Source organism: Gadus macrocephalus, chromosome 2 (genome assembly GCF_031168955.1).
Source record: "Gadus macrocephalus chromosome 2, ASM3116895v1".
NCBI classification, from domain to species: domain Eukaryota; kingdom Metazoa; phylum Chordata; class Actinopteri; order Gadiformes; family Gadidae; genus Gadus; species Gadus macrocephalus.
The window spans coordinates 7,878,178-7,905,475 of record NC_082383.1 but is presented as its reverse complement, the minus strand read 5'-3'; the positions used below and the strand labels follow the sequence as shown (position 1 = coordinate 7,905,475).

Below are 27,298 nucleotides of genomic sequence, written 5' to 3'. Positions count from 1 at the left end.
ACTGGGGAAGTGGAAGAGGGAAGTCTGCAAGGATGCAAGACGGCTACAGGAATCTATACAGACAGGAAGTCAGCAGCGTGGCCTCAGTATCAGACTTTGGGGCTACAGTGGCAATGCGAATACCGGGGAGAGAGGCTCCGTAACTGCGAGAAAGGGAGCTTTCTCTTGGTCCAAAGAGAATTCTTACAAAAGCCTTTTAGATTGATGAGTAACAATGTATACAAAATTATTTCTATGTAATTGAATATTATTAGTCAGGTTCCTTTCCACGGCCAAACCGTAAAACAAGATAAGCTGTATTTTTGCCAATCAGAGACTGGAAAATATGAATGTCACGTTAAGTAAAAATGTATTAAAACTAAATGTTTCTTCAGGAAATGTTAACTTAAGTAAAAAACTCTCTCTCTCCCTCTCTCCCTCTCTCCCTCTCTCTCTCTCTCTCTCTCTCTCTCTCTCCAGTATACACGCACACACACACACACACACACACACACACACACACACACACACACACACACACACACACACACACACACACACACACACACACACACACACACACACACACACACACACACACACACACCCAGCAGTACCTGAGCCCCGGCGGGACCCGGGCTCCTTCCCGGGCAGCTTGCTGTGCTGGGGCTTGCTGGCGCGGTGCTCCGGGGGGCCGCCGGAGGGCTGGGGCGACGGCGTGCTGTTGGCGGCGGCCGACGGCTTGATCTGCTTTGCGGCAAACTCCAGGTCGGGGATGGCCTTCATGAGCTCGGCCTGGGTCTCCTCCAGCAGGCGGTTGATGTCCTGGGCGCTGTACTGGGTCAGGCTGGCCCGCTTCTCCTCCCAGTCCCGCTCCGCCGCCTGGAGAGAGGCAGGGAGGGAGAGAGACAAAGACGTTAGATTGCTTTAGAGAGAGAGAGAGAGAGAGAGAGAGAGAGAGAGAGAGAGAGAGAGAGAGAGAGAGAGAGAGAGAGAGAGAGATAGAGAGTGAGTGAGTGAGTGAGAGAGAGAGACATTGATATAGAGAGAGAGAGAGAGAGAGAGAGAGAGAGAGAGAGAGAGAGAGAGAGAGAGAGAGAGAGAGAGAGAGAGAGAGAGAGAGAGAGAGAGTCTCAAGATTGCTAAGATACATTGTGAGAGAGAGACATTATATTGCTTTAGAGATAGCACACTAATTAAAATATTGAAATCTTTAATTATGATTTGGTCTTTCATAAGATAATGTTACCTGAAGCACATTCAAATTAAAAACTGATATGGTCAATACAAATACAGCACGGTGGATTTGAAGTATCTACTGTGAAACGCGATGATGCAGGTGATTATCATCAGCCGCATTAGGATTAGATTAAAGAAGGGATGTGATATGAGGATAGCGACGATGAAGATGTCAATGAAGAGCATGATGATGATGATGATGATGATGGGCAATAAAGTTGATTCCGAGAAATAGAAACGATAATGACAGCGATGATGATAACTATGAGGGTGACGATGCTGATAACAAGTTTGACGGCGACGACGATGAAGAAGACCATAATGGCCATGCCATAGAAGTACCAGACACCCCCCCCCCCCCCCAAACGCCGGAACCCTCGCTCACCAGGCGGACCTCCACCGAGGAGGCCTTTTCGCTGGACGATCGGCGCTCCAGCTCCTCCAGGGCCCGGCCCTTGTGGGGCACGGGGGGGTGGTGGCTCTCCCTGTGGGAGGCCCCCGGCGGCACCCCGTAGCCGTGGCTGTGACTGGTGTGCAGGCTCCAGTTGGCCAGGCTGTTCAGCCCGCCCCCGCCGCCCCCGCCCCCCATGTCGCTGAGGCTCAGCGGGGGGCTGGTGGGGAGGTCGAAGTCGGCGTGGCCCTTGCGGAAGTCCTCGCCGCCGCGCTTGGCAGAGGGGCTGGAGAAGTCCTCCTGCTTCTTCCACACGCCGTCGCCGGCCTGCCTGGGGAGATGCGGAATTGAACCATTTCTTTTTCTTGTTTATCACTTAACCAAAACAAAATTGATACGGTACGCGTACAAAATATTGGATGTGCAATCTTCTGGTCAATCTATTTTAAACAGTCCCTAGAAATATACTACTGATACAATCTTCAAAACCAATAGGAGACATAACAAGATATTGATCAATATTAACACAGCAATACACCCAAATCCCAGACGCCATCTGCTCTCGTATCACAATGTCAATAGCAGATCGATATGCAGTATATTCAAGATCTCTGAACTGAACACTATGGCTCTTCAGTCCTCAGACAGAGCTGGTTTGGCCCCTTCTTTCAGGGCTCCAAAAGAGTCTGTTTGCTTCCATGGTCTAGTTCCAGAACAGGGTCAATAGGCCTCATTCCCATAGCTGCCATCTTGGTTCTAAAGGCTAGCTGGGTCGAGGGAACTGACGAAAAGGTGTTGTGTTTGTCTTTAAGTAATTAATCCTGAAATGATTTGTCATTATAGGGAGACATTGTTGTTTATGAAACTGCCACAGCTATTCTTGTACGGGACACGGTCAAAACAATGTTTTAATTACGGTATATTTATGTTCAAAGGGTTTTACAGTACTAAGTACTCTAGAGTTCAGTACTCTATAGGCAATCACAAACTGGCGAGTATTGCTCAGGCCTTGGAAATGCACAAGCCCTATAATAGGGCTTCTGCATTCTTTTGCACAAGCCCTATTATAGGCCCCCCGCTCTAGTGCCTGAACAGAATGAGGAGGGCTCCTTACTTGCGCATGTTGGCCAGGGTGTCGGTCATGGTCTTGCAGCGTTTGAGCAGGGCGTCCAGCCTGTGGGGCTCCTCCTTCAGGAACTTCACCGCCTCCACCTCCACCCGCAGCACCACCCGCATCTTGCTCTGCAGGCCTGGGAACTGGTCTGAAGGAGGACAGAGAGGGGAGAGAGTGGAAGAGAAAGGAACGGAATAAATACAGGCAGAAGAAACGGCAGAGAAACATTTTATTTATTGGATTTCTGTTGGGATATAAGGAGAATTTTGGCAAATAAATGCTTCTAAAATAAACAGCCTACCTTGACTTTAACAATATATTTCAAATGAACCAGGGGCGGTTATGTACTCATGATAAAGATTTATATTGCATCTTTTGAACACGACTGGGCTAGACATTGCACAGTTTGAGACTGATTCACTGGCTCACAGGCAGCCATCCGCGGATTGATAGATAATCAGAGACTCTGTGAGAAAAGGAACACACTAGTCCGCCAGCCTAGAAGTCTGGCAGTGTGTTTGTGTTGCTTGCGTGTGTGTGGGTGTGAATGCGAACAAAATGGGTTTGTCCGCCTATTTGTGTATTCAGTGCAGTTTGTTTGTGTGCGAAACGCGCTTGCAATGACTGCATGTTGTTTGCGTGTGGGTTCAGGACGTGGTGTGTGTCCCTACGTGCGTGTAAACATGCGAGACTGTGGCGTGATGTGGTGTGACGGGAGTGTGGGGACTGACTCTTGAGTTCTGTGAGCGTCTCCCCCAGCTTCCTGATCAGGGCAGCCTTCTCCTCCAGATCCTGTACAGGAGCCAGCTTGTGGCTGACTGACGCCTCCTTCTGGAGCTCCTCCACAGACTTCTCCAGGTCGCTGAGACAGAACACACAGACGGACTGAACACCGGGGGGACTGGTGCTTGTGCGTCACGCACATTTTTACCAACGCTCAACGTTCACATGGGTGTCGCGGTAGTCGACGGAAAGATGTCAACGCACACAGACGTGTGTGTTGGTTTTTTAGACACACAATCTGTCATTTAAAAAGGAGGATCTGCTTTAAGAAGACAATTTCGGGTATATGCTTTGAGGAGAACATTTACAATTACGTTAACTTATCTCGCAATTTACCTCCCCCCTCTCGACAATCGTACCCCCCTCCTCCAAAGACACGTTGCTCACACAAACATAAATATGTCCGCCACTTGCACACACACCCACAAACAAAGATACATTTTCACACACACAAACATAAATACATCACTCATATGTCATACAGGGAATTAAAGTGCAATGAAGTCCAATAATTAAGGAAATTAAGGAACTGACAAATTATAGCCACCAATCAGCAGAGATCCTCTAACATTTAATCAGCATGCAATCAAAATGTCACTCATCAATAGCGAACATCAGAATATCGCTTGAACATTCGTGAACGTAAATGTAAAGCTGTAATCGAATCCACGCTCAATCTAATTCACTATGGTTTCGTGTCGTGCCGTTATTGTGAGAAATCGAGCAAAACGTCATGTCTCAGTGAAATCCTCCTTGCTCTGCCAGACTAGCATTAACACAATATTTTGGATTAAAAAATATGATCCTGAAAAGTTTTGGGGACAACAGTTCCCTTGTCATAAAGTTCAGCGCAGTATCTAGGTTTAAATATAGATATATTTGTATTTGAAAGAGGTTTATAATGGGTGGTGCTACTGACTGCAGCTGCTGGATGATGAGCTCCTCTTCGTTGAGGTACTTGAGTCTCTCCTCCTCCACCAGGAGGCGCTGTCTCTGCAGCGGGTCCTCCTGCTTCCTCAGAGCGTCGGCGACGCGCACACTCAGCTCCGTCTCCGTCCGCTTCAGCAGAGTCTTCACCGAGTCCTGGTTCTGGAGCTGAGGATGGGAGAGACACATAGAGTACATATATATATACTGTATATATGTATAGGCATATACACAAATACAAACATCCCTTGTTGACAAGAAGAGCGCCACAGTCTTCTATAGCTGTGTCACTGAATAAAACTGTTGTTATGCATATAGATATATAGCTATATATTGTCGCCATAGAGCAGTGGACCTTGCCAGCAAGTTCCTAAAAAGTCTGCTAGCCATCTTTACATTTTTCTATTGTTTATTCGGCGTGCACGCTCGCAATAACCACTCTTTATAGGGCATATGGCATTGTTAAATCTGCGAATGAATTCTGCAACAAGGGTGTTGTAAAATGATTTGATGACGATGGATCGCGCAGATATGAAACACTTCCAACATGAATATGAAAGCCAACAGCCAATGAAATGCATCAGTCGGCCCCTCCTCCGCCTTGGCCCTCAGGTGAACATCTTGTGGAACTCATCAGATTCCAATTATCGCCGTCGTGGAGCGGCACTGCGGACCGCCCGGGGACCGGGGAGAATGAGGCTTTTTAAAGCACACATTACTGCTTTACAACCGCTGCCTCCTGCCATGCCCTTCCATGTGTGGTTTGTTTTAAATGTTGCCTGCTGTCGCCCTTTTGTCTTGTTATGTGATCACTCTGCCCTGTCCTTGAACCGTTACTGTACCTGTGTTAGACATGATGCTGGGGCCGCAGTTCTTGTCAGTGAGGACACACACGCACGCACGCAGGCACACAGACATCTATGCAGACACACACACGCATGCACGCACGCACGCACGCACACACACACTCAGGCACGCACACAAGTATACGGATGCACCCACACAAACACACACAAATGAACAGACACGCACACACCCACACGTGCACGCACACACACAAACCCACATTTATGCAGAAACCCACACGTACAAACACACACACACACACACACACACACACGCAAGGACGTACAGAGACATGAACTATGGTCCGTTTGACCGCGGCCCATTAAATTCTAATCTTCTCGTATTCATATTTTTGTATGCATCAGCGCAGTACGTCAAGCCAACTCCCCTCCAGGAACCATGAGGTATATATCGTGGCTCTAACGCATGTAATCCAAGCTCCCGGAGATGAAAGCACCTGCTAAGCATAAAAATGAATAATTGATCGGCTTCATAAGCCAAGGAACGTTTTTCCCCGAACGTCGATTTATGTCCCGTGTACGTAGCGCACTAAAGCGATGCTACACAGGCATCCAGAGCCTGACTGCCAAAATCAGACACAACTTGTGTTGTTTCCAGTCGGTCAACAAGCAGACATTATGACGGTGGTTGTCGGGGGCGGCTGTATATTTCCTGACGCGATGCTCCAGCCCTCGCCACCCTGCATAATTCATCAGTGCGCGTGTATAATTTATATGGTTGGCCATTTCCAAGGCCTGGGCAGAGTGAGAGGTCACGCTCGGGCGGACGTGCAGGGAAACACTGTTCGGGCTCTCTGAAGTCTTGGTCTGGGTATCATTTACGCGGTGGATCTGTGTGTTTTTTTCCTCCGGTCCTCTGTGTGAACAGCTCTGCAGAGCTGCACTATTTACTCTGCCTTCCTCCTCTGTTCTGCAGCTGCTGAGGGGAGAGAGACACCGCCTGGTTGCTCCCGTGCTCTCTCACAGTTTCTCTCTCTCTCTCTCTCTCTCTTGCTCTCTCTCTTGCTCTCTCTCTCTCTCTCTCTCTCTCTCTCTCCCTCTCTCTCCCTCTCTCCCTCTCTCTCGCTCTCTATGTCTCTTTCTCTCTCTCCCTCTCTCGCTCCCTCTCTCTCTCTCTCTCTCTCGCTCTCTCTTTTTCTCTCTCTCCCTCTCTCTCTCTCTCTCTCTTACTCTCTCGGCGTCTGTCCTGTTTGTGGTGTTGTTCGGTCAGACACACAGCCGCACACACATTCAAACACATTCACACACGGAAACATATACACACACAGAAATGCGTAAACTCGAACGTGCACATACACACACACAGACACAGAAACACACACGCATACAGACACACACACATGCACCCGCACACACATAAACACACATACACAGACACACTCACACAAAAACACACACACACACACACACATGCACGTACACACAAATCTTCACAAACGATTAGAAATTTCTGTCATCTGCCATTGAAAGCATTTAACTCATCACGGCGTGCTCTCCCGGGTCCTCTACGGTAACCATGGCAGCACAGGGAGCAGAGATTCAGAAAGACAGAAGGGAAAGGAAGCCATGCCTTCCTTCCTCTTGTCTTTGCAGCTGTTTCCTTACAGATGTGGGTGTCCTGTATTATCCAGATGCGTTGGAGTGCATGAACAGTAAGAACAGTGATTGCCGTTTGTAAACTAAATCCTCCTTTTCACAACCATCAAATATGGTTTTATACTTTTGTATAGTCTCCTTACACATACCTTGCATCATACATTCTCAAAGGATAGAATGCCCTCAATATGCCAAGAACTACACCTGCATTGATATATAGTTGCTTTCATCAAGTAACGCCATGTGTATTATGTTGAAATATATGAGTATGAAACAGAAGCTTTCAAGTGCATCAAAGTAGATAATGATTGCATGGGAAAGTCTATTGAACGCCTTCTATCACATGGGTATATTGGTGCGAAAACTTCATAGTCGCACAACCATGTGTCACTAGAAACCAGACAAATGTAATATTATCTTATCCCTTTGTTGACAAAGAGGATCTCCAGGTAGCTCTCCTGTGTCTCATTCCTAATGCAGTTGCTGCTTTGACACCTTTATTTCCCATCGGAAAGAAGAAAAGGATTCTGTTATCTTATCTTATCATAGCTCTCTATAGCTGTATCATCTTATGACACAGTAATTATGTATAGATTTATGTAAATATATAATGGCATTCCGTACTGCACTGGATGTCTACAGCAAGTTCATAAAAAAAGTCATCATGCCATTTTTACATTTCTTATTGCGCAAACGCGCTTACAATAACTTATCACTAACAATAGCAAGCAGGCATATGGCAATGTTTTATTCGCTAATGAATTGTACAATATGGGCATGGTAAAATGTCTCTCAATTTTCCAGCTGGATACCAGGAGAATCGGCACAGACTTCATTGTCGTGTTCACAGCTGTGTATGAATACAAACACATCTGAACCCGGCGCGGATGCATAAAGATCCTGCATAATGCGCTGAACTGCATTTGAGTGGGTTAGAGGGTGAGAGCGGGTGAGAGGAGTGAGGTGTTGAGAGAGGGTGAGAGGAGGTGAGAGGAGTGAGGTGTTGAGAGAGGGTGAGAGGAGGTGAGAGGAGTGAGGGGTTGAGAGAGGGTGAGAGGAGGTGAGAGGAGTGAGGTGTTGAGAGAGGGTGAGAGGGTGAGAGGAGGTGAGGGTGAAAGGAGGTGAGAGGAGTGAGGGGTTGAGATAGGGTGAGAGGAGGTGAGGTTGAGAGGAGGTGAGAGGGTGAGAGGGTGAGAGGGGGTGAGGGAGAGAGGAGGTGAGAGGAGTGAGGGGCTGAGAGGGTGAGAGGAGGTGAGAGGAGTGAGGGGTGGAGAGAGGGTGAGGGGGTGAGAGGGGGTGAGGGAGAGAGGAGGTGAGAGGAGTGAGGGGTTGAGAGAGGGTGAGAGGAGTGAGAGGAGGTGAGAGGAGTGAGGGGTTGAGAGAGGGTGAGAGGAGTGAGAGGAGGTGAGAGGAGTGAGTGAGGTGTTGAGAGAGGCTGAGAGGGTGAGAGGAGGTGAGAGGAGTGAGGGGTTGAGAGAGGGTGAGGGGGTGAGAGGAGGTGAGAGGAGTGAGAGGAGGTGAGAGGAGTGAGGGGTTGAGAGAGGGTGAGGGGGTGAGAGGAGGTGAGAGGAGTGAGGGGGTGAGAGGAGGTGAGAGGAGTGAGAGGAGGTGAGAGGAGTGAGGGGTTGAGAGAGGTTGAGAGGGTGAGAGGAGGTGAGGGGTGGGGTAAGCACAGGGGTGAGTGGGCGAGGGGGAGGGCGGGTCAGGGAGCGAGAGGGTGAGGGGGTGAGGGGGTGAGAGGGTGAGACGGGTGAGTGGGAGACAGGGTGAGACGGGGGTGAGAGGGTGAACAAGGGTGAGCGGGTGAGGTGTTGAGGGGCTGTGAGAGGGTTAGGGATGAGAGTGTAGGTGACGGTGAGTGGGTGAGGGGATCCGCGGGTGAGGGGGTGAGGGGTGTGAGGGGGTGAGGGGGTGAGAGGGTGACAGGGTGAGCGGGGGGGGATGGACCTCACCTGCATCTTGCGCAGCTGCGAGAGCTGCTTCCGCAGGTCGGTGGCGTTGTGCTGCAGGTCCTGTAGGTGGAGCTGCATCTGCACGCGGCTGCCGCTGCTGAAGGGGGGCGGCGGCATCAGAGCCAGGGGGCCCGACGGTGTGTGAGCTGCCAATCAGAGAGCAGAGGGCCCAGATCAGTGGATGAGTCAGAGGGGGGGCGGGGGGGGCGGGGGGGCGGGGTGGGGGGGGGGGGGGGGGGGGGGGTGATGCAGTGGCGTAGGGGGTCCTGTATTGAGAGCAGGGCGGTGTTGAGGCCGGGTTTACTTAGGCTCACACAGAGCAGGGTGGAAGTAGGATTAGACTTACACACACGCACACACACACGTATAGAAAGATCTGCAGTCCCGCAGACACGCGCACACACACATAGAGAGATCTGCAGTCACGCAGACACGCGCACACACACATAGAGAGATCTGCAGTCACGCAGACACGCGCACACACACATAGAGAGATCTGCTCTCGGAAAGACCAGTGCGCACACAAAAGTTCTGCTGTCATGCATACACTTGCACACACACACACACACAAACATACACACACACACACGTATACACACATACACATTCACACACACAAACACATAGAAAAAAAGTGTACACACTCTAATATACACACATACACATACACAATTCAACACATCACACTTTGACATACATACACATATAAACACACAGACTAGATTCGATTTACATACACCCACACAAACACGCACACACACACACACTCACACAAGCACCACACACACACACACACACACACACACACACACACACACACACACACACACACACACACACACACACACACACACACACACACACACACACACAAACAAACCCTTACACAAGCACACACACACAGACACACACAGACCGACACTGAGGGATAGATGCATACACACACCCATTATCGACACACGCTTGGAAGGAAACGACACAGAGATAGAGAGGGTCATGTTCATGAACCTTGAAGAGCTCCATGTAGCACTGTATGCTAATGCTATTAGAGATCCTCCGCAGAGAATAGCAATAGTGCTGTGTGACATGACACAAGGGACAGGAAGGGATAACAGTGCTTCTGCTTGACCTCTGGGCTTTGAGATTATTACTATCATAATCCAACACTAATAATACCAGTCCCCAAATGCACACACACACACCCACACCCCCACACACACACACACACACACACACACACACACACACACACACACACACACACACACACACACACACACACACACACACACACACACGCACACACACACACACACACACACACACACACACACACACACACACACACACACACACACACACACACACACACACACACACCTTGGTATTCTCAGTGTCTATTCACAGAGCATCCTTAGAATTTCACAAACGCATAACCAAGCAGAAATTCAAACGACGGGAGGTAGGTGTGTGTGAGGTAGGTGTGTTGAGGGGGGCAAAACCAGAGACAGGACAAATATAAGGGACCTGTTTTGAGGGGGGGGGGGGGGGGGATGTAAGGCCACACAGGAAGGAGGATAGAGCCCCAGCAGAACACATACATCCCGATGGAGAGAGAGAGGAGAAATGACAGTAGCAGCAGGAGAAGTGGTGAAAATGGCGGAAGAGAGAAACTACCTTTCCGCTTCAGTCGTCCAGCTGAAACATAGAGAGAGGCATGGATCATGTTAATCAATGAGCGAGAGAGAGAGAGAGAGAGAGAGAGAGACAGAGAGAGACAGAGAGAGACAGAGAGAGAGAGAGAGAGACAGAGAGAGAGAGAGAGAGAGAGAGAGAGAGAGAGAGAGAGAGAGAGAGAGAGACACAGAGAGAGACAGAGAGAGACAGAGAGAGAGAGAGAGAGAGAGAGAGAGAGAGAGAGAGAGAGAGAGAGAATGTGAGTGCACGCAAGAGAGAATGTATGAAATACAGGGGAGTAACAGAGAGGCGAGAGGCGAGGGATGAGTAGAAGAGTAAAAAAATAAATTCTCTATAAGTTTGGGATTGCCGCATATGAGTGTTTGAACATTTTTATAGACCCTGCGAAATGACTCTCAGGGCACTCAATGTTTTGACATTTACTCAATTCTACTTTTATAGGCTGGTTCCCCCCCAAAAAAATGGCTAGTGATTGCCCCTTGCTCTGGCCCTGTACAAAGTCGAGCCAAAAAAAACAAGCCAAGGTGGACAGTAAAGGGAAGAGACTGGCTGGCAAAGACAAACTGAGGAAAAAGGAAGTAAAGATAGTGAAGATAAAAATGGTCGAAAGTCGATGTGGCGAGAGAAAGGATAAGATAAGGTTACTCAATACATATAAAATTCAACCCTGCATTTCACTCATAATGTAAGAAGCTGGCCTGCTCATCAGTTCCCCAGTGCCTGAATCAATGTTTATCTCGACGAACACTTTGGCCTGCCCTGAAAAAAGATTCAATAATATCTTATAAAACAGAGCCGACTCTGCTGTGCTGTGGTATGGTGGGTTTTTCAAAAAAAAAGATTCCAGAGAGTGAAAACAAAAGGGGTTGATAAAGTGACAACGATGATAGGCGGAACACATTGCGGGCCCTGCTGTACTCACTTCCGGTCGCGGAGCCATCGCTGTTAGTCTCTGTCTTGTCGCTGGAAGAAAAAGGTAAGGGCCGTGAGAACTCGGCACCTTGGTCCGGAGGGCAGCCCGCCATCATGCAGAGACGCAGCAGGCCGCATCTGAGGATCAACGGCCAGAGGGCGAGGCAATTACACGCTAACGGCTCGCTAAGATAGCGCATAAACATGCACAAGAGCCAAACCGTTCTGCTTTTCTTTTACGCTAGCGATCTGTCGCAACTGATCATTAATTACAAGATATGGAGCACCCGGCGTGTTGAGTCATTAAAAGATATGGATTTACCAACAGATCAGCCATTAAAAGATATGGGCAGACGGATCAGAACTGTAATGATCTGTACCAGAACGGTCACATGGTTGATCTGTGTTTTAATGATCTGTAGCCACTGATCTGTGGTACAGTGATCCATTGAGAGCATTTCATCTCTACTTGAATGATCTGTACAAACTGACCTGTAGTGTAGAAGGCCTGTGCTTGAGTGATCTCTGCTTTAATGATGAATGCTATATGACGCTTAACTCATGGATGTACTCTATAGATCTGCAATTACTAATCTGTTATTCCTTAATGTGTACCAACTGAGTAGAAGTTGAAAGATTTATAGCCCAATTATTAGTAAAAGTTCAGTAAACCAACTCATCAGTACTTTAACGATATGTTCAAAATGATCAGTACTTCAATGATCTGTAGCAACTAATCTGTAAGTCATTGATACGTTCCAACTGATCAATCATTTAAAGTCAATACATAAAAATCACTACACACTGAGCTGTACTGAAGGGATCTTTACCAACTGATCGATATCATAACAGACAGTACATTTTGTATATTACGCTTAGCCCTCTTCGCAAATGCTTCCGTCCCAAACGACCTACTTTATCTGATTCGGTACCATCTCATCTGCCGCATTGTAACAAACACAAAGCCGCTAATGGCCTCGGCAGAGCGGGAATCTAATTGCCACCATTCCAGAGTCCTAATGTCGAATAGGACAAAAAGAGGATGCGGCGACGCCGGCCAATTCAAGGTATCTGATCCGCTCCTGCGCTTAATGTGCACGCGCTTCGCTACCCCTTCAGGATAATGTGGCGCTTCCTCTGGCCGCCGCGTCGCTGATTATGGCCCTGTGATGAAAGAATGGCCCCGTCGGGTCGATGGCGCCGCCTCCGTGTCTCCGCCGCCGCGCAGCGGGCTGGTGCGGGGTGGGAGGTGGGGTCGGTGTAAACAGGGAGTGTAATGAAGAGTCTCTTACGTGCTGTCACTGTCTGGAGCCCGTGTCAGTACACTCTGCACCAGGCCGGTCAGGCTGGCTATCTGCTTCTCCATGGCCTCCATGCGCTCCAGGCGCTGATCCCTGAGACGAGAGCATGCCACGGGTGGTATAGTGTGTGTATATGCGGCGCATGTACCTGGATATAGTTGCCGGTTTATAAGGTGCAGCCTGATGATGGCCGCACTAACCTTAATAAACATACACACTATGTTCAGGTATATGTATGGTACGTGTACCTGTATATAAATATGCTGATTTATAAGGTGCAGCCTGGTGATTGCTGCACTCACCTTTATAAAAGACACGATATTCAGGTATATTTATGGTACATGTACCGGTATATAGTTGCCGGTTTATAAGGTGTAGCCTGATGATTGCTGCACTAGCCTTAATAAACAGAGTGAAGACAAAAATGGAACATATGCTCTAATTGTACCGTACAGGCAGAACCTATGCAGTCATTTGCACGAGTCCAACATCATGCACTCAGGGTCGTGATATATATGGCATTCAACACTTTGAACAAAGCGTCTTACAGTACATTCTTGCCAGGAGTCTTTCTCCCCTAACCCCCTGCTGTGCTAAAAGGCCATGCGCTGCCTGCCGCCAGTGGAGCGACACCGGCGCGCGACAGACTCACCTACTGTTAGAGTCCGAGTCCGGGCCGGACATGGAGTTCCCGAACCCGGGGGTGGACCGGCCGCCCTCGCCGGGCCCGGCCGTCAGACACAGGGGGTCGGACCCCGAGCCGGGCCGGGACTTGGGGCTCTCCGCGAACACCGAGGAGGAGGCCGAGTCCTTGCGGAAGGCCTGCCTGACCGGGGAGGCCCGGCTGGGGGAGCTCGAGTACGAATCCCGGTCCCCCCGCAGCTGCATCTCGGGGATCTTCTGCGGGGAGGACGGGGGCATGCGGAAGCTCATGCCCAGCGTGGCGGAGGAATACCCGTCCGAGTACAGCGGCCCCCCGCCGCCGCCGCCGGGCTTGTAGAGGGAGTCCTCCAGGTCTCCCTGGAGCGCGGCGGCCGAGTAGGTGCTGAGGGAGCGCACCGAGCCGCGGCGGTACAGCCCGCTGGTCACGGGGAAGCTGAAGGGGTCCCCGATGGCGGCCAGCGACTGGGTGGAGGCGATGCTGAGGCGCCCCTCGTGCACCAGGCTGTAGGGGTCGGCGTAGAGGCCCTCGCTCTTCATCAGCGTCATGTTCTTGCCCGACAGCTCCTCGTCGGGCTTGACGTCGCGGCGCTCCAGGATGGCGCTGGGCGACGGCGTGAGGCCCGTGGTGGGCGGCTGGTGGTGGCCGTGCTGGGACTGGTGGTGGCTGCTGCTGCTGCTGCTGCTGCTGCTGGTGGTGCTGCTGCTGCTGCTGCTGCGCGTGCGGGTGGGACCCCGGGCCGGCGAAGGAGGGCGGGCGCCCCCCGCTGTAGGAGAGGCGCGAGCGGGACGGGGAGTTTGGGGTGGAGGAGGAGGAGGAGGAGGGGAGGGTGTTGAGGCGGCGCGTGGGGGAGGAGTCCCGAGACGAGTACACCATCTCCCTCTGAGGGGAAGAGGAAGCAAGGGTTGCGCCGTTACCATGGTGACCTGACGAAATGGGAACACTCTGTCTCTCGCCTGTGTGTGTGTGTGTGTTCAAGTGTGTGGGTGTGTCTGTGTGCGTGCGTGTGTGTGTGTGTGTGTTTGAGTTGGTGTACACATTTGTGCCCATGTGTGTGTGCGTGCGCTAGTGTGTATGTGTGTGTGTGTGTGTGTGTGTGTGTGTTTGTGTGTGCGCGTCTGTGCGTGTGCTAGTGCTTGTGTCTCAAGCTGACATGAGGATGGGATCTCTCCGATGGCACCAGGCTGTCACAGCCGGTAGCTGCCAATTTAAGAACACAAGATTCTCTCACTAGACCAATTATTTGTTCAATAGCATTATGTACTTTTCAGAAAATACCCCAGAAAAAAAAAATTCTCCTCACACTCCTGAGAGACCGGGGGAGTGCCTGACAATTTATTGGTAACTGTCTATTATCATTGGGCCATGTAAAGCTGGAGAGGACGATTCCTCCTACTGGCATCTCATACATTTTTGAGAATCCCTGATTCAACAACGCATTACTGCATGAACAAATCGGTTGGTCTCTTGTATATCGAGGGACGGGTGGGAGGAGCATCCATCACAAAATGATCCCACTAAGCTGCCCACTTTTCATTCCTCTAGTTGAAGAGATAACGGCGGAGATGGCGGCGTTATCACAAGAGAGATCCTACCTGCCATAGTTCAATATGCAAAGGTATGCAGAATATTTGCCCATGGTATCCCATCGTGAGAGATAAAGGAAGAGAGAGAGAGAGAGAGAGAGAGAGAGAGAGAGAGAGAGAGAGAGAGAGAGAGAGAGAGAGAGAGAGAGAGAGAGAGAGACAGACAGACAGACAGACAGACAGACAGACAGACAGACAGACAGACAGACAGACAGACAGACAGACAGACAGACAGACAGACAGTGAGAGAGACAGCAGTACGGGAGGAGCAGGGTTTAAGGGCACTGTGGTATTTGAAATTCAGAAGGAAGAAAGCTTCCTTCTGAATTTGTTTTTTGCGTAGTTGTCCCTACTTGTTTATTCAACATGTGGTTCAACACAATATGACAGTTGTTCATTGAACATGGCACTGTGTGAAACCGTATATCCTGCTGAGTTTCTGTGATGCGCTATTTCAGATGCATTCCCGGGGAACCGGCATGCACACAAATATCTATAAAGTTGTGCAAAATAAAAGAAGCAACAGGATCCCTCCTGCATTATAAAGACCAGCAGGGGGCCGGCAGGCATAGGGGCGCATCAATCTCGAGACGGTTGAAGGGCTATATAGTGTGCATAGATAGACACTGTATTTCACTTCATACTCCATTGTTGAACACCAAGGCGGATGGGGTAACATTAACATTTCCAGAAGTCATACTCCTGTTGGCTTATTTATGTGCTCGTTTCAATTCAAAGCTCCATACATTCTTTTTTTTATATGCAACATATTCACTTCAGCAGCATCCAAAAATCCAATAGAGTGTCAGTTCAGATGTCACAATGTAAGTATTCTAACACAGATGACACAGACACGGAGACAGAAAACAACGATTAAAACCAAAAGTGGCACTCCTATTTTGCACGGTTAATGGCGCACACGTTTTCAGGGTTCTGTAAACGGTACAGATGCTAAGTAACCGGGGTGTCTGTTATGAACAATTTACGTCAGGCTTTCTGCGTCTGCATTGAGGTAGAAATATCTACGGATGACGCTGAGACGCATTCCGGCTCCTGTTGCCACAGCAACAGATGGTCTACTGGAAGAAAAGGCACGAAACTTTGCAGGTGGCATACCACTGCCTAGCATCACCCACTCAGTCGGCGCCCTGTCTCGAGCCGTATCGCCCACTACTCATTTATGCACGGAGAACGCCATGCATTTCAACACACGAGGCAGGCTGAACACGAGAGACGTTTATGAGGGGAAAGAAAGTTCAGTCCAGTGAGGATTCTTTGTTAGCCACCACACGATCCGCCCCCCCGGTTCTCACCCTCTGATCCAAGGCTCCCCCCTAATACCCACCCCCTCCCAGCCACACCCCATGCCCGTCTTCCCACTCAGATCCTTCTCACCAATCCTCACTACTACTTGACCCCCCCAGGAGGGATCCTGTTGCTTCTTTTATTTTGCCCAACTTTTTATTTTGCACAACTCCCCCCCCCACCCTCTCTCCCCCCCCCCCTTCCCCTCCCCCCGGGGCCGGGCTCCTCACCCTCAGGTCCCCGTTGGCCAGGTGGGCGGCGGCCGGGTAGGAGGCGTAGATGGGCTCCTTGCGGTAGATCTTGATGACGCTGCGGTCCTGGATGTCCCGGATGTCCTCCAGCTCGTAGAAGACGTTGCGGGCCTCGTCCTTGATGAGGATGGCCGTGTTGGGGGACTTGAGCATGCCGGCGGTGAGCTTCTGGGGGAACATGTGCACGATGAGCGCGTGCAGCGTGTCCAGGCTGCTCAGCTCGTGGGTGATGTGCACGCGGCGGGTCTCGTCGCCGTACTGCAGGAAGAGCACGCCTGGAGTGTGGGGGGGGGACGGGGGGGACGGGGGGGGGACGAGAGAAAGAGAAAGAGAGAGGGATTGAGAGATTGATTAAGTCTCACAAGTAGGCTACGGCAGATAAATAGAGAATAAATTAAGTAAAAGAAATAAATAAAATTACTTAGAGGCAAAGTGGTTTCAATAGAGCCAGGGCAAATGGAGTGTGTAATGGAGGTGGAGAAGCAAGAAGAGATGAATAGAGACAGATTGGAGAGAGATTGGCATTTCCACTGTTCTAGCTGTTCAGCTCACTGCTCAAAAGGGCTCTTCATCACTCAATGTCACATCAGCTGCATGTTGTTTGCTTTATATCTTCTTTATACTGCTTTACAGCTCCTTAGTAACTTAGCAGCTATTCACTGTGGCAATTTCGTAATTTACCAGAATAAGTATTACTTTTTTTTTTATGTTTGCTGATATCTTCCTCAAAGACCAAGTCAACAGGTATACATCAGGGTTCAAACCAGGAAACGTTTGGATGAGAGAAAACAAGTCGAAACTACTTTACACTTACAAAGTTTACACTTTACAGTATAATCCTGCCCCACCAACCCCATCTCCATACCCCCTTAAACTTCTTCCATAATTGCTTTTTATACTCTAATAACTGCTCAGGATGTGGACCAAACCCAGCGAACTGCACTGCACTTATAGTTGCTTTCTGGCTCTTACCATGGGCTCATCTCTGCCGTTGGTTACAGAGAGACTGAAGCACGTGAAAGAAAATCCTAGACCATATTTTTCTTATTTTTCGGAGAATAACCAGCACTCTCCTGCATCATCATTTTTTATGTTGTTTTGGCTGCCACAAGAGCCATAATTATGTCTGCATTTTTACTTCAACATTCAAAGAAATCTTTTTCTTGAATAAAATAAGTGAAAGGTTTCAAGATATTTCAAGTCAGCAAGAGGTAGGGATGTCAAGGGGCCATTCTCTTCCGTTTGGCTATTTGATAGTTGGTTTGACACCTGCTCATGGTGTTTTCATAGAAACAAACAACAGGGATAATTCACTACCAATCTTCTTGGCAGGCCAAGCCAGTCGGCCAGCGCTTGAGCGTTACAGTAGCAATTGTAGGTGACAAGGGAAAAAATAAGTAAATAAATAGATAGATAGAGAAATATAGATTTACTCCATGAAACTTGGGGGTCGGCTTTAACCGAAGTGTCTTACAACACCATGAGTGCATGCATTTCATGTTGGCGTAACCCCCTACCTTAATCACCTGTATTTTAAAAGGTAATAGATAAAGAGTTAAAAGGGAAATATCACAGTATATACTGTATATATATCTATACACTGTATCAGTTGTAAAAACAGTGAAAAGGTAAATATCCTAGTAAATCTTACTCTATAAATCTTACGCCTATACGGTATAAGCTGTCCCAGACCTAGCAAGTGGAGCTTGCTCTTATTCACATCTCAAGATGTTTTGAACAAACATTGAAAAGGTAAATATCCTAGTAAATATCTCTATGCACGGTATAAGCTGACCCAGACCTGACGAGCAGAGCTTGTCCTTATTCTTCTGCATCTCAAGATGTTTGGGAGGAATAGCAGAAGGGTCAATATCACAGTATATAAGCCGCCACAGACCTGGTGAGCGGAGCTTGCTCTGGCTGGCGGAGCGAGACAGGGGCAGGCTCTGGCGGAATCGGTTCATGCGGTTGAAGCCCATGGGCATGTCCGCCTCAGACATGGTCTCGAGGGACTCGGCCGAGGCGAAGGAGAGCTTGGCGGCCTGGTCGGCCAACCCAGACTGGGTGGACTGGGAGTGCCGTGGGCTGCGACTCTGTGGAAGGGAACAAAACACACACCGCACAAACACACATTACATGACGGCGGTTGGTACTGGTTTTTTTTGCGGTTTTCTCCGGCAGTCCTACTAGGATGCATAAGAACTTCTAGCGGGGGGGATGGCAAAGAGCCTGGGCCGTAAAGGGGTGATGTCCCACCTTGTTTCATGTTTCGTTATGCAGATGTTCAATCACAGAAAACATGTTCGCTCAAGCGGATGAAGCTTTCAGAAGGGGGTTTTCTCCAGTGGCAGGTGTACACGTTGTTGAAACGTTAACACACAATTTAACAGTTTGCCGGCCGAGTTTGTGTTTGCCATTACAAAGATCCCCGCCTCTAGCAACATGATTGGTCGAGACAAATACGATGCGGAAGAAAGTGAAATGCCCCATTCACCCAGATTGAAGCTGGAACGCTATCAGACCTTAGATATGAATCTAAAGACGGATTTGTGAGACTAGCACTGCAGTGACGCCGAGAGGCTGAGAAATGAGATGAGGGGTCGATGACGGACGGAAACCGAGGCACACAGAGAGACAACTGCGAAGACATGTGAACAATACAACCAACACCATAAAAACTACAGCGACCATCTACATTATCGAGAGCATCAATACGAACAACACCATTGCTTAAGGATCAACTGGTGATGCAAAAAAAAAGAAAACGCTATTGCATCCCCAAGCCATACAATGCCTCTGAACATTGCTCTTCCGCATGCATTAGCCGACATGGGAACAGAATAAAAAAAAAAGAGTATGCCTGAGTTTGAATTTTATCTGAGCATATCTTGAGGGGGTTGGAATGGATGCATTAACTTTAACTCCCACCCGCGCCGATGCAGACTCTCCTCCTCTCCCTCTTGGTGCTGAGTCATTTTAAAAAGGTGGAGCGATACGGAGGAGGAAGCTCCTGCTAATCCCAGACGGAGGGCTCATCCTGCTGGCCAGGGCCCAGGCTCCTGCTCTCCTCTCCTGGGTGACGGCTGCAGCAGCTGGGCCTGTCCTTACTCAACTGGTGCCTCTCTCCTCATCTAAACAGCTTCATTTATATCTCTACATCTCGCTCCTTCTGTTAAAACTTTCTTTTACTCTCTTCGCCTCCCCTTTCCCATCAATCTTTTTTTCCCTCTCTTTCTCTTACTCTGTCCGTTTCTCTCCATCCCTCTCTTTTGATCTTGTCTCCTTCACTCTGTCGTCGTCTCTCACTCCTTTTCCCTTGTGTTTCTCTCTTCTTCTTTCTGTCTTTCTCTTCCTTTCCATAGTTCTTGTCTCTCTCTCTCTCTCTCTCTCTCTCTCTCTCTCTCTCTCTCTCTCTCTCTCTCTCTCTCTCTGTCTCTCTCTCTCTCTCTCTCTCTCTCTCTCTCTCTCTCTCTCTCTCTCTCTCTCTCTTTCTCTAACTCTCTCCCTCTCTCTCTCTCTCTCTCTCCCCACCCACCACCGGAGCGAATGAATTTGGTTTAATGAGATCCCAGAATGCCGTCTGCCTTCTGTTTGCACGTTGGAGGCAGAAGCATCCGGCGCCAGCGTTAATTAACCATGCCCGCCCTCTTCCTGGTTAAGTCCCAGACTCCTCCTCAAATCAAAACCAAACACAACTTTTTTCCCGCCCCTGGCTCCAAACAGTGTTTTTTTTTTTTATCATCTCCTTCCCTCTTGTTCCGCCTTGTTGGGATTGGATTTAGTTTCCAATGAGGGTTTAATGAATCTGACAGCAAGGTAAATATTAGATTCCCCTCTCTGTGACAGACACCATAGACTTCAGGCTCGGCTGTGCACCTTTGGTTCGTTTGAGGAGAAAGCGCAGGGAGAGAGTAAAAAAAAAGAAAGATGCAAGGCACTTTTATTCTTGTAAAGAGTGTGCTCTTTCAAGTGTCTCTATGGTCTTTATAGTTCCTTGACAATTAATAATTGACTCAGAAACACTTACACGTTGGGCCTTCACAGAGATAAACAAGCAAACATAAACAACACACACATATCCCTTCCCCACCTCCCTCCCTCCTCTCCCCACAAACAAACACACACACACACACACACACACACACACACACACACACACACACACACACACACACACACACACACACACACACACACACACACACACACACACACACACACACACACACACACGCACACACACACGCACACACACACACACACACACACACACACACACACACACACACACACACACACACGCACACACACACACACACAGGGGATGAGAGTGTGTTAGCAAGCACTGACAAAATCCGCCTCAGCTGTCCTTTCTAATGGGGTCATTTATCCACACGAAGACCACTACCAACCACCCACCCCCAGCAAGAGGGAGCAGCCTCCTCACAGTACCACACCACTAGGCTTACAGCAACAAACCACAGAAGAAGTACCGCGAATGGTTCCAGCACTGAACAGAACACTCAAGCAAACCTTATGCAACAGACGTTACATTTAATGGGAATAAAGAAAGACTGGTATAAGATTGGAAGCAGTAGATAAACCTCATTTACAAGGCAGGGGGGAAATCAGTTTATTCTGCAAGGGTGATTCTAATATGGCTGGACCGTTTTTAGAACAAGTGGAATATTATACTGAGAACATTTTGTTCTGGTGTTATATGTTGCCTTAACATGTTTCAAATTTGTTTTTCCTGAATTACTTTTTTATGAATGGGAGAAGTTCAGGGCTGACTAAATATAGTAAAAAATGTTTTCTCCATTTTCCATTGTCCTCTTTGAAGAATTCTTCACTGAAACAGTTAATGTGTTTGAGACCGAATGTTAGCAACCTTTACCTAGACACCACAAATATAGAAACACATTGATGATGAGTTTTTCAATGGCCAAGCTAAGTCAAGGTTTAACAAACGTCAATAGATTGCTAATAACTTCTCTGCGGTAAGCGTCAACCCATTTCAGAGTTACACGACATCGATGCGAGACGTTTCATCGTTATCAATCCGTTATGGGGCAGAAATGCAAATCATGCCAACCGCAGCGGCATTTAAACAAGACAAATCTATTCTACATCATCCATTACATTCTCTTCGCCTCTATAACGCATCGTCTCAGCATCCCTCCCCTCCTGCCATCATTCATCTAACCGTTCAATACACGCCTTCCGATCCCTGCGAAGCACCAGCAGAAGGTCCCCAGAACACGATGACAACAACAGGGACTTAACAAGCAGAAACCAGGGATGAATCAAGAGCAAAAAAAAAGGGCACTGCAGCAACCTTGGCACACCGGAGGCCAATCCACTAGCCCGCCTCGGATACAACCGCCTGCTACGTCCTGCTCTCCTTTTTTGGATCTTTCATTGTGCCGGACTTACATACCGTCACACAGAGACACATTTTGAAACAACAGAAAAACGAAGTAACAGATGCAGACTGAGGTCACTGCAGTAAGGAGGTCAGGTTTTTAAGTGTGGCGTTGTCGACCTCTATTTGTTTATGTAGGAAAAGAATGAATAATAATCGACACCGGGTCAAATTATTAGTTGTGTTCGACCCTGATAACTCTTCAATGTGTTTTAGTACAAGAGATTGCAAGTTAGGAAGCAGATGCAAATCCAAAGTATTATAACACCATCTCACCATGTTTACACTTTACAGTATTCATCGTTCTTCCCTTTTCCTAGACGGAACATCACCTGATGTACTGATCTATAAATAAAAATCCAATATGACGCATTTGTCACCAAGTTGACATGTGGGCGGCTGAGAGTCGTCCATAGAGGGAGAGATAGCGAGGGGGCAGTGTCCAAAATGAACCTTTAGAATTGTGTCTGATTACCCTCCAGTGTGGAAAGCTCCATAGACACAGCATATACGTTGGCCTTCCGGTTGTACGTCAAAGTTGCTGCGATATCGGAGAGGTCATCGAGCTTTTGATCCAGAAGGAACCCAGCCTCCCTGTTCACTTGTATTTGTTCAAAGGCCAGTCTTGGGCTCTCCAATATTGCAAGCGATGTTGACGTACGAGCTAAAGGCAAATGCGTGGTCTATATTTATATTATATATAAATGTTTAGGGATTTTTCCACTCTTGCAGGAAAAAAGACACAATTCTAAACATAGACCATGACCACTTCCTGTCCCCCTCCCTGTGATCTAAGCCTCCCACACGTCCGCTTGGTGACAAATGCGTCATGGGAGATCTATATTTATAGGTTAGTAAATCAGGTGATATTCCATGGTTTATTCATAGTAAATCATATGATTTATCTTTTATATACAAGAAGATGGCTGTAATCACCCGTCTTTTACTTTAAAACAGGGTAGTCACTGGCCCCAGGTGAGAAGGCCAGGGAAGACGGTGACGGACAATGGAAAACAGGCCGCACAGACAAATGTTATTTTGATTTGAACGTTTTAAGTTTAGCTTTAATAAACTGTGCGCATTCGGCTGCTTGGATGGGAGGTGGGATTATAAAGTAGGATTTATTTAGATTTTTTAACCAGAGGAATATAAGCCAGACAGGACAAAGTCTGCTGGTTTTGATGAGGTCATTCGACATAGTGGAGCGAGACGCTATTCATTAGCATGAGAAAATGTCCACGTTGTTCAGGTGTGAGTGTGTGGAGAATGAGGAATATATTTCCCGAGGGGGATTTGCTCCTGAGAGATAAGTGGAAGGTATCACACCTTTTTCATATAATTTTTTCTTCCTCAGCTTTGCTCTTTAAGGTTTTTCTCTCTAATACATTTTGGCTACTTTCCAAAATGAAAAAGAAAGACAATGTTTCTCCTGATCATGGTATTACCCTTATTTTCATTTCTTCTCTTTGGAAACGTTTCAGGTTTTCCTCATTCTTATCAAAATTGTTATCCTCCGATCAAATTTACATTTATTTAGTTAAGAGTGTCCTAAGAAAACCATTTAAGTGGTTGTTCCCCCAGAACCTGAGTTTTCTGCCTCTGTCTCAAGGTGTGTGCGTGTGTGTTAGTGTGTATTTGTGTATGTGTGTGTCAGTGTGTGTGTGTTTGTGTGTATCTGTGTGTTTTTCTGTATGTGTTTGCGTGCGTTTGTGTATGTATGTGTTTGAATTTTTGTTTGTGTGTGTATCTGTGTATGTATGAGTGTTTGTGTGTGTTTATGTGCTTGTGTATGTATGTGGGTATTTGTGTGTGCATGCATATTTGTGTGTGTATCCGTGCGTGTTTGTGTGAGTCTTTGTGTTTGTGTGTTTGTGCAGTGTCTGTGTGTGTATGTGTGGCAGATGATGCTCTTCTTTTGTTGGCGGCTGCCTCTGTTCATGTCTCCAGTATCCGGGGAATAATCCAAGCCCAGAGATTGTTGGGCAAAGCGGACGGGTCACACACAAGCACACCAGAAAATCGCGATGATGGCACAAATCGATCCATCTCTCACTCGCTTTTGTCCCTTTTCGCTCTTTCCTTTCGGTTATTATTTCTCAACACATCGACTGTGGCACTGTGCTTCCCCCACCCGACCCCTCCATACACTTTGCATGGCCATTCTCTTTATGAAAGTGGAAGTCATCTAAGCATGGGCGGGGGGAGAGAAATGGTCTCAGCAGCGGATTGCTCGCTGGTAATCTGCCTGAAGGCGAGGGAGGGAAGGTTGGAGCTCCTGGAGTGGAAGCGGGGAATGTGTGTGTGTGTGTGTGTGTGTGTGTGTGTGTGTGTGTGTGTGTGTGTGTGTGTGCGTGCGTGCGTGCGTGCGTGCGTGCGTGCGTGCGTGCGTGCGTGCGTGTGTGCGTGTGTGTGTGTGTGTTTGTGTATGTGAGTCTATGCATATGTGTGTGTGTATATTTATGTATGCGTGTATATGTGTGTATATGTGTGGTTGTGAGGGTGTGTGTGTGTGTATATATGTGTGTGTGTGTGTATATGTGAGTCTATGTGTGTGCGCGTGTGTGTGTGTGTGCGCGTGTGTGTGTACGTGTATGTGTATATGTGAGGGTGGGTATGTGTTTACTGTATATGTGTGTTTGTGTATGTGTGTGTGTATGTGTATATATGTGAGTCTATATATATGTGTATATGTGAGTGTGTTTGTGTGCGTGTGTGTGTGTGTGCGTGTATATTGGTGTGTGTGTGTGTGTCTGTGCAGGGCGGGGTTAGATGGGGGGTTAGATCTACACATAGTGTGTGCCAGTGAGCGGGTCGGCTGGTACAGGAACGATGATTTAGCGTCTGGTGCGTTGCGGTGTGCTGTTTAAAATGGAAGAGCGCGGTTTAGTCCACGGCGCCAGTTGTCTCGGAACGGGCCAGGGTTCAACAACGGGGGGTTTGTAGGGCCAACGCGACGCAGCTCCGCATCACAGGGGTTCTCTCGCTGTCGCCCGTCCAGCCCCGCTTTAAAGGTTAAGTGATTTGCGGTTTTATAACCACGGTAATAAAATTGTTCTGGCCCGGCCCAATGGCTCATGACATCTCGCTATTGACATTCAGGGGGGATCCGACCCCAGTTGACACCATGAATATACAGGCTTCCATCAGCCCAGATGATGGCAATGAATATACAGGCTTCCATCCGACCATATGATAGCAATGAATAAACAGGCTGCTGGCAGACCAGATGACAGCTTGAATATACAGGCTGCAATCAGATAACATTATGAATAAACAGGCTGCCACCATGTTACAGCATGAATATACAGGCTGTCTCATGACCATTTTACAGTATGAATACACAGGCTGTCAGCAGATGACAGCATGAATATACAGACAGCCACCAGACCAGATGAGGCCATGAATATACAGTCTACCGCCATAGGAAAGCATGAATATACAGGCTACCACCAGACCCAATGACACAATGAAGGCAGCAGAAAGACTGCACCCAGGATTAGGTTACAAGCGTTTTCTCTTACACATCAATACTTTCCGGAAAAAAACGTCTTTGTATTTCGATTCTACAGCTCCGGAGCCCCGTGGCCAACATCTGTGACGTATTGCCCGTCAGAAGTGCAGGGAGTACGGGTTGAAGGGCGTGCAGATTGCACGGCGTGCATGGCAGAGAAAAGGCGTGTGAAATAGCAGCTAGGCTAACCCGCATGAAAAAAATCCCCAAGCCAGTGCGCTTTATGGTGCATTGTGGGTTCACATATTTAGGAATCCATCTGCGGTTTTACAACCCACTGTAAGGACAGAAGTATATAACCCCCCCTGTCAGGATTTGTCTGCCCATGCGGGGCCACTCGGTCGATATACGCGAAAGCAGACGTGAAACAATACATATTGTTCTGAAATGCCAAGCCATTACTCCGGGCCGCATGACTTCTGAGAATGTCTTCGTAACGTCTCAGCGGGTGGGTAGAGAAAGAAGGGGTGGGGGGGGGGGGGGGGGTCTCCGGAACACACGCCCATTACCACGGAACAAACCGAGGTCGTATGAATCAGGAGAACGATGTTCCCCGAGATGAAATTGAGCTTGAGCAGTTTAAAGTCCCCTCCTTGGTTCGAACCTCCTTGAACCTCCTCCCAGCCCAGCAGCCCCATCATCCCACCGCAACCCATCCTTCTGTGAGGCACACACAAACACTCACGCACACATATGAACACACTGTTCTTGGCACTGCAGCCAAAAGCACAGCAAGGGGCCGCATCACCTGAAGACCCTTGCAGCGGGAACATGGGCTGACAGCGGCACAGATGCACACCATGGGGAGGCAAACAGAGAGACACACACACACACACACACACACACACACACACACGATAAACACACACACGTTATGGATACACAAACGCACAATGACAAACAGACAAACGTTGTTGATACACAAACGCATAATGACAAACAGACACGTGTTAGGGACACACAAACGCACAATGATAAACAGACACAGGTTATGGACACACAAACACACAATGACAAACAGACACGTGTTAGGGACGCACAAACGCGCAATGACAAACAGACACACGTTATGGACACACAAACACACAATGACAAACAGACACACGTTATGGATACACAAACACACAATGACAAACAGACACACGTTATGGATACACAAACACACAATGACAAACAGACACACGTTATAGACACACAAACAGACACACGTTATGGATACACAAACGCACAATGACAAACAGACACATGTTATGGATACACAAACGCACAATGACAAAGCAAAGATTAGGGTAATACGGCGAGGGTAATACGGCGACCCCTCACCTTAAAGCTCCAGTAGTTGGGCTGTTGCTGTGGGATTTGAAGAACAGAAGAGAGGAGGAAGGGAAGAGGGAAGGGGGAGGAGGAGGAGGAGGAGGAGGAGGAGGAGGAGGAGGAGGAGGAGTAACAGAGGAAACGGGTTAGAGAATGGAAATTGATCTCTCTGAACAATGACCATTCAACGCAAGCAATGTAATAAAAAAACAAATGAAAAACTGCACTTGGTTCAGCAGCACCACTTATAGGAATGGCCTTCTGACAGTTGACAGACACCCACCTTAAGACAAGCTAATTTTGGTGGTAGAGGAGGTTTGGAGGTCTGAGTGTGTGTGTGTGTGTGTGTGTGTGTGTGTGTGTGTGTGTGTGTGTGTGTGTGTGTGTGTGTGTGTGTGTGTGTGTGTGTGTGTGTGTGTGTGTGTGTGTGTGTGTGTGCGTGTGCGTGTGTATGTGTGTGTGTGCTTGTGTGTGTGTGTGTGTGTGT

The 27,298-nt window shown here is 48.3% G+C and overlaps 1 protein-coding gene across 1 annotated transcript in view; it reads right to left on the bottom strand.

Annotated features, from left to right (window-relative positions):
* srcin1a (SRC kinase signaling inhibitor 1a) overlaps positions 1 to 27,298 on the bottom strand; it is an 82,405-nt gene that overhangs the window by 12,331 nt on the left and 42,776 nt on the right. The window contains exons 3-16 of the mRNA XM_060039091.1: positions 26,821 to 26,847; positions 18,459 to 18,654; positions 16,541 to 16,836; positions 14,135 to 14,301; positions 13,411 to 14,085; positions 12,750 to 12,851; positions 11,468 to 11,508; positions 10,525 to 10,545; positions 8,848 to 8,993; positions 4,426 to 4,601; positions 3,455 to 3,585; positions 2,724 to 2,871; positions 1,604 to 1,940; positions 597 to 861 (exon numbers count right to left, since the gene is read on the bottom strand). Of these exons, the coding sequence (XP_059895074.1) occupies positions 597 to 861; positions 1,604 to 1,940; positions 2,724 to 2,871; positions 3,455 to 3,585; positions 4,426 to 4,601; positions 8,848 to 8,993; positions 10,525 to 10,545; positions 11,468 to 11,508; positions 12,750 to 12,851; positions 13,411 to 14,085; positions 14,135 to 14,301; positions 16,541 to 16,836; positions 18,459 to 18,654; positions 26,821 to 26,847 (2,728 nt within the window). The remainder of the gene's footprint in view (positions 1 to 596; positions 862 to 1,603; positions 1,941 to 2,723; positions 2,872 to 3,454; positions 3,586 to 4,425; positions 4,602 to 8,847; positions 8,994 to 10,524; positions 10,546 to 11,467; positions 11,509 to 12,749; positions 12,852 to 13,410; positions 14,086 to 14,134; positions 14,302 to 16,540; positions 16,837 to 18,458; positions 18,655 to 26,820; positions 26,848 to 27,298) is intronic.